Source organism: Zeugodacus cucurbitae, chromosome 3, assembly GCF_028554725.1.
Source record: "Zeugodacus cucurbitae isolate PBARC_wt_2022May chromosome 3, idZeuCucr1.2, whole genome shotgun sequence".
Lineage (NCBI taxonomy): Eukaryota > Metazoa > Arthropoda > Insecta > Diptera > Tephritidae > Zeugodacus > Zeugodacus cucurbitae.
This window is the reverse complement of record NC_071668.1, coordinates 76,166,036-76,179,104: the sequence shown is the minus strand read 5'-3', so window position 1 is coordinate 76,179,104 and position 13,069 is coordinate 76,166,036. Positions and strand designations below refer to the sequence as shown.

At 33.3% G+C, this 13,069-nt stretch overlaps 3 protein-coding genes across 3 annotated transcripts; 2 read left to right on the top strand and 1 right to left on the bottom strand.

Annotated features, from left to right (window-relative positions):
- The first annotated feature begins 876 nt into the window (after positions 1 to 876).
- Positions 877 to 3,867, top strand: LOC128920505 (uncharacterized). The gene is made up of 8 exons (XM_054227880.1): positions 877 to 1,279; positions 1,341 to 1,821; positions 1,880 to 2,001; positions 2,112 to 2,234; positions 2,291 to 2,503; positions 2,559 to 2,866; positions 2,927 to 3,083; positions 3,136 to 3,867. The coding sequence occupies exons 1-6, from the start codon at positions 1,097 to 1,099 to the stop codon at positions 2,625 to 2,627; spliced, it is 1,191 nt and encodes a 396-aa protein (XP_054083855.1). The 5' UTR covers positions 877 to 1,096; the 3' UTR covers positions 2,628 to 2,866; positions 2,927 to 3,083; positions 3,136 to 3,867.
- Positions 3,868 to 4,937: 1,070 nt separating this feature from the next.
- LOC105212090 (zinc finger protein 124) lies at positions 4,938 to 7,537 on the top strand. Its single transcript, XM_054227877.1, has 4 exons — positions 4,938 to 5,272; positions 5,334 to 6,284; positions 6,342 to 6,691; positions 6,759 to 7,537. Exons 1-4 carry the CDS (start codon positions 5,090 to 5,092, stop codon positions 6,859 to 6,861), a joined length of 1,587 nt encoding a protein of 528 aa, XP_054083852.1. The 5' UTR covers positions 4,938 to 5,089; the 3' UTR covers positions 6,862 to 7,537.
- A 249-nt stretch (positions 7,538 to 7,786) lies between these two features.
- On the bottom strand, positions 7,787 to 9,269 carry LOC105212089 (uncharacterized). The gene is made up of 2 exons (XM_011183859.3): positions 8,851 to 9,269; positions 7,787 to 8,735 (listed from the first exon to the last, which is right to left on the bottom strand). The coding sequence occupies exon 2, from the start codon at positions 8,704 to 8,706 to the stop codon at positions 8,170 to 8,172; it is 537 nt and encodes a 178-aa protein (XP_011182161.1). The 5' UTR covers positions 8,707 to 8,735; positions 8,851 to 9,269; the 3' UTR covers positions 7,787 to 8,169.
- Between the last annotated feature and the right edge of the window lie 3,800 nt (positions 9,270 to 13,069).

Sequence of the window (13,069 nt, the reverse complement as noted above, 5' to 3'; positions counted from 1 at the left end):
AGCGGTATGTCCTATATCTTGAGGTTTTTTCATGACACTGACATAACAACCGTCATACGTTGGAGAGAGAAAAAAATTCGGTGAAGATTTTGATTGTCCGGCTGAGAGATGTCAAGAGCTTTTAAATATTTTTCAAATTTAGAAAAATACCGTTCTTTTTTTAACACATCTCCGATATGTTTCGTATAAAACCGAATAACATCAGTGCATCAGTTTCATTAATCTCATGCATCTTATTCTTAAATTATTTTTCAAGGTTAAGTTAGGTTAGGTGTGCCCAGGATAGCTAAAACCAGCCCTTTATAATGCCGCAAAATCCTTAAAATGGATGTCCAAGACACTCAAGTTACGACAAGTCGCTTTGAGCCTTTCACGAATTTGTGCAGGCAACTAATTTGTAATCGGTATAGTTCAACGGATTCTCCGCATTGTAATGAAAGCTGGACAATGTAGAAAAAAGTGTCTCGATGTCTCAATCTCACTTTCTTCCATACACCTTTGACAATTTGGATTCGACAGGATATTTAAGCTGCCATGAGCCCATCGGGCAGTGGCTCTTAATAATTAATAATAATTTGTAGAAAGAAGTATTTTTTTCAAAATAACAAATAGTGTTCAAAACCGTTATGCCGGATTCACCGTAAAGTCAAGTTTTCGTAATGATTAGACATATTCTTTCCAAATAGCAGCAGAATTTTATATTGTCATATGCTACTGTCAAAGAAATTCACCACCATAGCAAACCAAATGCAACTCTATAAGGGTGAGTTTCGTATTATACTGGCTACAAACGTATTGATTGCTCGTTCAATAATAAATAATTGTTATTGTTTCAATAAAACTTGTGGTTCGTACACAAAAATTAATAATTTTATAATTTTCGTATAAATATGTGTAATGTTGAAAAGCTAAGAAAACAAATCCGCCGAATCATATCATACGTATGTAGCTAGCATTATTTATACTAGTTTATTTTGACTACTAATTTGATTTGTTATTCCATAATATAATGATGTTGTATTTCGGCAAAGATAAATAAATAAATAATTGTAACTCTAAAGCAAAATAATAAAATTAAGTTTTTGGCGCTTTAAAAATGATGTCTACACAACATAGCACTGAGTACACCGACAATACAACCAGAAAGAAATGGCAGCGTTGGTGCCGCCTCTGCGCTAAATGTGATGGTCAATATTTTGATATATTCGTAAAGGAATCGCAAACGCGATATTCGCAGCAACAGCTTGTCTCAACCATAAATAAATGCTTTCAAATACAAGTAAAGAGTTTAGCTTTAAATTAACATAAAACAGGCACTTATATGTATATTACTTACTTAGATACAACCATGCGATGGGCTTCCAGTGTTATTATGTGCAGAATGTTATACATTCATTAATTACATGAGAAGTTATACGGAGCATGTTATAAAGGTGCAAGCAATGTACCAAGATTTGTTACACTCAACTTACTCACCCGAAACTGATGTAAAAGCAATTTATGAGAAATATGGCATACTCAAATTCGAACCTTACGTGCAACAGCATTTGCCTGAAACAGTACGTACTACAACACCCACTGCCATCGAACAAATATTTGTAAAGGACGATCCAGTGTTAACTATTAAAGCTGAAGACATGGAAGAGTGGCAGACGACAGTACGAAATCTAGAAACTGAAATTAAAATAGAATTTCCAGAGCCCTTCGCAAATAATACTACAAGAAGTATGCAAGAGCTGAGTGAAGATAGTGAGGAAGATACGGATCTCCTTAATCTGCTAAAGGAGTTTGATCTGGAAACACTTTTTCTTTGCCTAAAAAGTACTTAAAAGTTCTTTGGCAATATTAACACTTATGCATTATTATTAATGTTCCTTAGATGCTGGAATAACTTTTCGAAGCTTAAAATATTTGTCGAAAGAAGACATTGCGGAAGCAGTAAAAAATATTGGTCTTCGAGCAGAGTTTAGAGAAAAGTTATTTTTCTGGCGCAAGTCAAAGGTAAATATAATATTAATTTTGAAGCTTATTTGCGACGTTAAGCACGTACATAGATACAATTACCATTTGAATATTACTACGTTTATAATTTAGCAAACTTATTTTTTCAGTTTGGAATAGAAGACGAAACGTTGAGCCAGACTTCAAAAGTTGTTGGTTGGCTAGAAAAAACCCGTCAGAAAGATTCACCTTGTTCTTCAAATAATTCAATAAGAAACGCATTTGGATCACAGGTAAGAATATACAGTAAAAGGTTTTCTATTAAATTTTATGATAAATTTCATTGCAGCTTCTTTCAACATTTTTAAACGATAACTCAGCCGGAAAACAACTTATTCAATATTATGAGGAATGGGCATGTTTTACGAATAAGCAACGCGATGCCCTCATTAAAATAATTTTAGAAGATGTCATGTTAACAAAGACAAAGCTTAGACCAGAACACTTTGCTAGTATTGTGGAAGAAATAATTGGTTTATTTCCCAATGAAAAAGAGTGCCAGGTATTATTAAAAACGATATTTTTAAAAGAACATATTGTAAACTGATTTCTTTCAGAATTATTACTACATTCCTCGTCAAAGAAAAAATAAACCCATCAGGCAAGCTCTATTCCAAATATTTTAATTTAAAGACAAAGATTAGAAAGAGTACGTGATCCATTAGTAGACGAAAATGTTGAAGTTGACGAAACGCTGTCGTTATGTTTAAAAACTTCGCTTCAAAAAGATTTCAATAACTGGGATGAGGTTATTGACAAATGGCAATAAACATTTACATTTCGGAAAAAGGATTTGGCAAAGCTTTCGAATTCTGATTTTTTGCAAGAGTGGCTAATTTTAAAAGACTCCAGAGCACCATTTCTGGTATTTAAAAAGAACTGTAACACAAAATTCAAGGATATAAAAGTTTTTATATTTTTTTAGATTAATCTAGATTTCAATTTGATTTATCCAGCAAAAGATCTTTTAAAAACAAAGTGGGATAATTTTAAAACCAAGATTGTGAACTACTACTATGCCAACATACGGAATCAGCAATCAATAGATCTTTTGAACCAAGCAAAAACGACGAAAAAAATTGGTAAGTTGTTGTTAAATTAATAAAATAACACTAAATAATTTTTTTTTTTTAGATTTTCAAGACTACATTTTTACAATTCTTCTCAATTCAGTTCTGCTGCCTTCAGCAAGATTTAGTGTAGATGGAAATAAAAAAAGAAAGCCACCATTAAAGATGCTAATGGAAGCTTCGTATTGCACTAAACAACAATTAGCGATTACTCAATACGAATAAAAGAAATTATCGGTAAATATTTTTATAATCAATTGACTGTACAGCCATTTATAATTGTGGTAGGAGACTCTGAGGACGATCTGAAAACCTGTTACATTTACTTTGACAAAACTTTGTACAAACTAAATTCTTTTATTGAAAGTTTGGATATATGCTTTAAAATCTTTCACGTGTTTAATCTTAAATATCCTAAGATCTGCGAAATGCCATGGATATTTATCCAAAAGTATTTTTATGAATTATATTCAAAATTTGATTTAAAAAGTAAAAATCTTACTTCATTGTTAACACATATGAATGAAAAAAATTAAATTTTGTAAATTTTTCGATTGTAATAATGTATAAATGTTTCAGATGTTTTCAGTTATTTAAAAGTGTTGATGTGCTAATAATGCTAATTTTATGCTTTACAAATTTTCTTTCACTCATGATAGGAGATTTAATTTCACCAGACGTGAAGCATTGGAAACTGTTGGTGTTGCTAATAGAAATAGTAGATTTATTATTTGATTCTAGTTTTTCTAATTTCGATCTAGATAAGTTAAAAAATTTAATTAAAGCACATCATCAATTATATATTCTACTTTACGGTAATTTGAAACCTAAGCATCATTTTTTGGTGCACTTCCCACACGCAATTGAGAAATGTGGTCCTCTCAAGTTTGTCTGGGCAATGCCGAGGCAAAACATAAAGATGCAAACATATATTTTAACAATATAACATCTCGAGTAAATCCTGCTTATACAGCGGGTATGAAAAGTTCTTTTTGTTTTTCAAATTTTTTATATAAGTATAAAGATGGGTTTCCGCATGCTTTTAACACTGAAACATTTATTACAAAGGAGAAGAATATTTTCCTAAAATATTGAACTTTGAAAATATTAACTATCAATCTGTTTATGTTTCGACTATAATACATTGTAAAGGAATCGAGTATAAACAAAATAATTTTTTAGCATTACTGAATGAAATAAATTGTTGTATCTATAAAATCAAACTTTTTATTTACGAAAATGAAATTATTTACGTTCTATGTTATCCTATTGAAATTATTAAATTTGATGCACATTTCAATCTTACGAGACTTTTATACCAGTCACAAAATTGCCTTAAACTGATTAACATATCACATTTCACAAGCCTGCCTATGAATTTACATCAAATTAACAATGGAAAGACATATGCAAGATTAAAAAATTTATAATAATACAATGGTTTATTTTTTAATTTTAAATTAAATTATTTTATTTAATGAATTATAAATAAGTTATTTCATAGATATAAAATAAATTTAAATTTAAATATGTTTGAATAAAAAAAATGTGAATTAAAAACAATTAAAATAGTGTGTTTTCTTTAATTTTATAGTGAAAGCTTTTAAATTGCATTTATGAAATTCACCATACTGGCAAAACAAATGCAACTCTATAAGGGTGAGTTTTGCATTATACTGGCTACAAACTATTGATTGCTCGTGCAATAATAAATAATTGTTATTTTTTCAGTAAAAATTGTGGTTCTTACACAATAAATAATGCTTTCGAAAATATTAATGAAATTTACGTTCATATTAAATAAATATGAGTAATATTACCAGTTAAAAACTACAAATACACATCAGTCGAATATATCACGCGTGTGTAGCTAGCATTATTTATACTAGTTTATTTTGACTACTAATTAGATTTGTTATTCCATAACAAAGTGGTGTTGTATTCCGGCAAATGTAAAATAAATAAATAATTGTAATTCTAAAGCAAAATAATAAAATAAAGTTTTTGGCGCTTTAAAAATGATGTCTACACAACATAGCACTGAGTACAACGACGTTACAGGCAAAAAGGAATGGCAGCGTTGGTGCCGTCTCTGTGCAAAATGTGATGGCCAATATTTTGATATATTCATGAAGGAATCCCAAACACGATATTCGCAGCAACAGCTTGTCTCAACCATAAATAAATGCTTTCAAATACAAGTAAAGAGTTTAGCTTTAAATTAACATAAAACAGGCACTTATATGTATATTACTTACTTAGATACAACCATGCGATGGGCTTCCAGTATTATTGTGTGCAGAATGTTATACATTCATTAATTACATGAGAAATTACGCGGAGCATGTTATAAAGGTGCAAGCAATGTACCAAGATTTGTTGCACTCAACTTACTCACCCGAAACTGATGTAAAAGCAATTTATGAGAAATACGGCATAATCAAATTGGAACCTTACGTGCAACAGCATTTGCCTGAAACAGTACGTACTACAACACCCACTGCCATCGAACAAATATTTGTAATGGATGATCCAGTGTTAACTATTAAAGCTGAAGATATGGAAGAGTTGCAGACGACAGTACGAAATCTCGAAGCTGAAATTAAATTAGAATTTCCAGAGCCCTTCGCACATAATGCTACAAGAAGTATGCAAGAGCTGAGTGAAGATAGTGATAACAGTGCAAGTAACAGCCAGACATTTACTTCCGACTCTGAAGATGGAGCTGAAGAAACAAAATCGATCAAAGTGCAAAGCGCAAATACTCAAGTGAAGTTGAGCAGCAAATCTGTTAGTGATAATGATAAAGACGGTGGAAGTTACGTTTGCGAAAGCTGCAATCAGCGCTTTGTGCAGTACAGAAATTATGTGTGCCATATGAAGATTAAACACGGCACAGAGACACCGCATCAATGCACGAGCTGCGCATGTTACTTCAAATATAAAAAGGAGTTGCAACGACACATTCGAAAAATGCATGCACCGACGATTTATCCCTGCCAACATTGTGAACGGAAATTCAAAAGAGCCAAAGATGCCGAAAATCACATCAAAGCCGAGCACAAAGGTGAAGGCTCGTTCATTTGTGAAGAGTGTGGTGAAAGTGTGCGTACCAAAGAGAAGTTACTCGAACATATGGCCGTGCACACGGGCCGTGGCGCATTCGAGTGCAAAGATTGTGGCAAATGCTTTGCGCGTAAATTCTATTTACAGGTACTGAACATAATTATTTTGATTTGTATATTTTCACATTATTACATATATACACAGCGGCACGCAGAAATCCATGGTGACAAACATGTTTGTGGCGAATGTGGCGTAGAGCTGACGACATCCAAAGCGCTCAAATTGCACATGAAAGTGCACTCGACTGAAATGCCCTACAAATGTGACTATTGTGGACGCAGATTTAAACGTACAAAGAATCTGAAAAGTCACCTCATTACACACACGGGTCTGAAGCCATACTCCTGCGATTTCTGCGATAAAACATTTTCGACCGGCTCAAGCTGTCGTTATCACAAAAAGCATTTGCATCCAAAAGAACTAGCCGAATTAGAGGCGGCAGGCATAAAAGCATATACCAAAAATATACCCAAAATAGAAGTACTAAAGGCGATGTAAGTGAAAATAACATATGCAGTGGAGTAGTGTGAAAACTTTAATAATTTTTTATTTGTTTCACAGCACACAAGTGACTGGTAAAGTGAAAGAATCTGATGTTAGTGTAAGTGTAAGTGATAAGCGCATAAGACTACCAAAACTGGATGCTGAATTACCTGATACGTAGAATACAACATTGTGGAATTTAATTTGGAATAAAGTGCATGAAACACTTAGGCAATAAAGTGCATGATTTTCAGTCAAGCTCAATTTGGAAACAAAATGTATGTTTGTTGTAGCGCTGACTCTGAAGGTTTAGTATAGAAGTTTCGAAGTAGATCGTAATAGATGCTAAATGAAACGAAAAATTTTTAACTTATAAATCCTTAAATTATACGAAAAATTTTTATAAGAATTCTGCAAAAAAGTGTTTACTAAATAAAGTACTAATACTAAATAAATAAAAACACCAACTTTAAAACATTTTTGTGTTTCTTTTATTCATGTTTTGTACATCTTAAATCACCATTTAATATGCTAAACACACATCAGCGTTGCTGTTTTGTAAAAGTGCATAGAAATATGTATGTTTCTACGTTATTAAATAATAAATACTGGCAGAAAGCAATTTACAACAAAAAATATTTACATAGAAATGAACAATTGCGCATTTCATATGCATGAATAAAAAAATAATTAGTGCATTTTTTGAATCTTACAAAAGCTTACAATAAACACAGCGTTTCACAAACATTTTTAAAGCAAAAGAAAAGCACTGCATTTTAGTACATAATTGAACATTCAATTCAGTTACGAGCGCGTTCTAATGGCGGTATTTTTTATTTGTTCTACTTTAATTATTATTTTTTTTATTTTATTTTAATTTTTTTTTTTAATTTTATTTTGTTTTAATTTTTTTTTTCTATTTTATTTTAATTTTTTTTTGTGGCGGAGGACACTCTTAACACATAACGAAAGTTCTAAATTAAATGCAGCTTCGTTGAACAATTATTTTTCAGTATTATTAACCATTTAAGTAAATGCAATTTAACACAAGCTTCAACACACTGGATCGCGCTTAAAAAGATTTAAATTAAATATACACCGAAAACTTCTCATTTTACTGCAATATGCAGGTATTCATATATTATATTTAAATAGACAAAATAAATTAATTTAACAAAACAATAAGCACAAATAAGTATTTCGTAATATTCTTGTATACATATGTAAGTCCAGCAGAGGTATTTATAAGTTATTTTATTATTATGTGTAAGTATAAGCAGCAAGTTTGTTTCAATATAAGTTAGAATTAAATTATGATAACTAGACGTTTAGCTGTGTGGCAAATAAACCACATAATATTGGAGAACTAATAAATATTTAAAGCAAACGATTAAAAAATAGAATAAGAACCCTTCCGCCCAGTCATTATGACCATTATAATCAACGCATAGCACCACTTTGGTGCCACGCTACAACCACAAACATACAACTAATATAGACTTGTCTTTTTCATGATGCGCAAAAACTCATCCTGATTCACCACACCATCATGATCCAAATCAGCTTCATCAATCATTTCGCGCAACTCCTCATCGGTCAGCGTTTCACCCAATTCACGTGCAACACGTTTCAGATTTTTAAACGAAATCGAGCCAGTATCGTCGTCATCGAACAAACGGAACGCTTTCAGTATTTCCTCTTTGGTGTCCTTCTCCGCCATTTTCATGGTCATCAGCTGTAGAAAGTCATTGAATGATATGCGTCCTGTGCCGTCTTTATCGATTTCGGCAATCATACGTTTGATTTCCTCCTTCTTCGGCTCAAAGCCAAGCGCACGAATTGCAACCTTCAACTCCTTGACCTCGATAAAACCGGTACACTCTGTATCGAATAAATCGAAGGCCTCCTTGATGTCGGCTTTTTGCGCTTCGGAAAGCTCAAATTTCGGACCGGACTTCTTACGCTGCATTGTAGACGGATGCTGGCGTTTACCAGGCAGCGTAGCGTTTGACGGGCTGTGATCCATTTTCAATTATTTGATTGCTTTTATAACAACTGAATTTCAAATAATAAAATAAATATATTATTTTTTTCGCTAAATAATTTAGTTTAAATATTTTTAACGCTAGCACTTTTCTAGTAGCGTTCCAAACTGCAAATGCATACTCACACACACTGTTGTTGCCTTGTTTTTGGTGGTAATTGATTTGTTTGAAAATTATAAACAACAACGACACGTTGCTGTGACCACAACAGTGCCGTGACCGTGGTCACCAACGCCCTTACAATCGCCGTACGCTCACTCGATGCCGTGCGCACTTATTGAATCTTCCTTTGCTTTTGAAGGCAATTTTCCGGATATTCACTATCGTTTTTTTTTCTGTCGAAAAATCGAAGTGAACGTAGTGCCTGCTACGTATTTCACAATTTAAAATTCACAAGTTAGTTGTTAATGAGTAGAACAGGTGGGCGATACGTTGCTGTTGTATACACACTTTCCAATTTTATTAGAAATATTTCAACTACCCTTTCCATATGTAATGTAACGTGTAATGTCCTTTTGGTTGCCTTTTTCCAAAGGTGGTGTTTTATTTATTTTTATTGGTATTTCACGGTCAAACAGCTGGCCGTTCGCGGGCGCAAACAGCATTGCCATATTATTTTATTGATTATTTCATTCGGTGTTTTCGAGTTATTTATTGTGGAAGCAATTTGTAAGTGAAATTGAGTGCTCGCTAATGATAATAAATTTAATTTTTATTATCATTTTTAATTATTTATTAATAAATTTAAATTTACAACTCTTTTACGTTTAATGTTGAATATCGTAATCGGTATTGTTGAATGCCATATATCGCAAGGTTCGTGTCTATGCTAATATTATTATATTTTTACGATATTCAGTATACTTATTTTGATATGGACTAAAAAAATATAGATTATATTACTAATTAGAATAAATTTTCAAATTAAATTTATTTAATGAAAGGAAATAAAATTTAATACAGTATTGGAGGAATCACGTTATGTCATCAATGTTGTTGTTGTTGTTGTAGCGGTTACCCAGGCCTGCCTGAAACAACAAGCCTAGCCTAATTGTCATCGAAGTCATCTAACGGGAGGCCCAGGAAACGAGCTGTTTCGATAAGGTCGGAACAAAGGGAAAGGGGTGTTGGATGAGTAGGGTTAAGGGGGCATGCAAAGAGGTGGCTAGTGTCATGCGGGGACTCTTTACATGCAGGACATATGTTGAGTATGTCTGGGTGTAGTCTGCTACAATATTCAGAACGCAGTTGCGCAAGGGTCACTCTAGTTTCGCGAGGCAACTCAAGTTCTGTGTATGCAACGGTGGGTGTTGTTTCTCGAAGTACGCAATTTACGGGTAGGGAGTCAATGAAGGTGTTAATAGCTCCTCTGTGAATTGAGTTCAGTGCTTATCTATAGTTAGTCGCGTCCGAAGTTCTGTCGGTATAGTCCTTTTAGATACTCTTGATGGCTCTAGAAGTCTGCTCGGCTTCCAGCAGGTAACTGCAGGGGTGATTGCTACGAAAGCATTCCAACAGAAACTGCTTGCTATTACATTGTGCTATGCTCCTTGACAGGTAGCATACGGGCCTCATTGTGAAGTTGCTCGACCGGAGACATCAAGAGGCAACCTGTGGCTGTTCCGAGGGCGGTATTTTGGCAAGTCTGAAGCTTCCCCATCTGCGTCCTACTGCATCCAGGCGACCATCTTGGGACAGCGTAGCTAAGGACCATCAATAGTAATATCATCAATAGTTGTGTATTCTTCAAATAATCTTACCGAAACCTGGCCTGAAGGTTGGTTATGGTTCAGTGCGAATTCTAAAAAAAAATAGGATATGCTGTAATTTCTATAATATATATTTTTTTTTAATATCCGAAATGGGTCACTGAATCGTATGGAAAATATATGGCGAAGGTCATTGCACTTTAGGTATTCATGATCAATGAATTACATACATACATACATACAAGTATGTACACATGAGTATTTGGGTAATCAATCTCCATTGGTTTTATTGCGTGCAGCGTTAACACGACAGTTTGTGACAAACATGACAACAATAACAAAAACAAAAAAAAAAACAAGAATTCGCGACCACAAGAAAGTACATGATCCGCGTAATCGGCTTAATGTAATTGAATAACAGTTTTCATATAGATTTGTGATTTGTGTGCAAGAAGAAATTCTAAGAAACCTGTTCTCAAGCAGAAAGAAAAGAAAGAAAGCAAATACTTAGTAAATGCATGAAGCAAGTATTGGAACTTTTGGAACTTACGCGACAATTAATTTGAAATTAATGTAAATGTTTAAGGAAAAGTACAATTAAAATGACACACACACACACACACATACACATAAGCAAACGATTTTATTCTCCAATTTAGCAATATCTCTTTTGCTAATGCTTTGCTTCGAAAATCGTGACAAATTTGAATTTATTATTATTAAAGCAGCATTTGAATTTGGCATCTTCAAAAATGCGTTAAACCGCAAATCAATTGTTTAACAAACAAAAAAAGAATCTCATGCGTGAGTCGTACACTATAAATTTCCTGTCAATAAATTATTTTTCTTATCGATTTAGAGTAAATCTATGCAAACTAGTTGGATTAACGCAAAATGTGCCGATGAAAGTTAATTAGCACCAAAGCACGATTTTCTGTATGTGTCTGGCAATTAATCAATTATAAGGCACTTAAGCTGTTGACAGTTTTGCCGAAAACGAAACGTTACCACAGACCGATTAAGAGAACAAAAGAATAGTACACAAATAAAGAATTTTATTTTTTTGATTTAAAAATGTTTTTTTTTTATATTTTATCTATGCAAAATCTTCAAGGAAGTTTGTTTAATTTGTTGAATAAAGTCATCAGTAAATACATTTGTATATTTCGTAAGTATGAAAATTGCCTCTTTAGAGATTATCTTATTGTACTCATAACGTAGAGTCCTTCATAGAATATTGTTTATTGTATATCAGATAAAATATTAAAATAAGCACTGGTCGATTAAATCGATTAAATCGTTTTATATCGATCTTTGATATTTGTGTCAACATTAACCCAACAAAATTTGTAGAGATCTGTTTGCATCCCAAACTTATTCTCAACTGAAAATGTCACTTTTTGAGCCGATTTCTCGACATTCGCGGGAAATTTTGTTTTTCTTTTTTAATTCCAAGAAAAGTGCGGCTGAGGCTCATCGAATGCTTTCAGATACGTACGGTGAGGCTGTTCTAAGTGAAAGAACGTGTCGCGAATGGTTTCAACGTTTTAAGAATGGTGATTATGAAGTCGAAGACCGGCATGGTGTTGGAAGGGAGACGATTTTCGGAGATGCTGAATTCGAAGCATTACTCGACTGAAACCATCAAAGGAGATCGATAACGAACGCAATTGATGTCTTTGAGCCGAGCACTAAAAGAAAAACGACCACAGTACGAGGAAAGACACGACAAAGTCATTCTCCAGCATGACAATGCTCGGCCTCACGTCGCAAAGGTGGTCAAAAAATATTTGGAGACGCTGAAATGGGAGATCTTACCCCACCCGCCGTATTCTCCAGACGTTGCTCCATCTGACTACCACTTGTTCCGATCAATGGCACACAGTCTAGCTAACGAACACTACAGTTCTTATGAAGAAGTCAAAAGTTGGATTGATACTTGGATGGAATCGAAAAATGAGGAGTTCTTTCGTCACGGAATGCGCATGCTGCCAGAAAGATGGTCAAAAGTAGTAGCTAGCGACGGCCAATATTTTGAATAACATTTTTGTAACCGTTTTTATACAATAAAGCCTTAAATTTACAAAAAAAAAAAAACTGCGAAAACAAAGTTGTAGACCTAATAGATAGAGAACTGTCCAATTACCATAGAATTGTAACCAAAATCTTTTTTCATTTATGATGTCACAGTCATTCGAAAGACCCTGATTCGAAAAGAGAAAGGTCAAATTATCCGAGCCTCATTTATATCAATCTTGTCGCTTGGTAATCGGAAGCTTCAAATGTTGTTTCTCTTTCCTTGTTTCGGTTTCCGTGGATTATGTCGAACACTATTCAAATTATATTCTTTTCCTCCTCCTGTAAGGCCCTAACTCTACCAGCTGATGACTAGTTAAGAAACACAGATCCTTCTAATTATGATATAAAAAGTCTGCAACCACTTTATCGACAACCCTTAGGAACAGAAAGGGAACATAAGTGTCGACTTCATTCAGTTATATTATATTTATTTTATTATAATTATTTCTTCGCTAAATATAGAAAATATATATTGACGCCACAAACCACAAAACCAAGATAAAACACTTAAGAAGAGTATATAACAATAATGCATAAAAAATCCGAAATTATTACA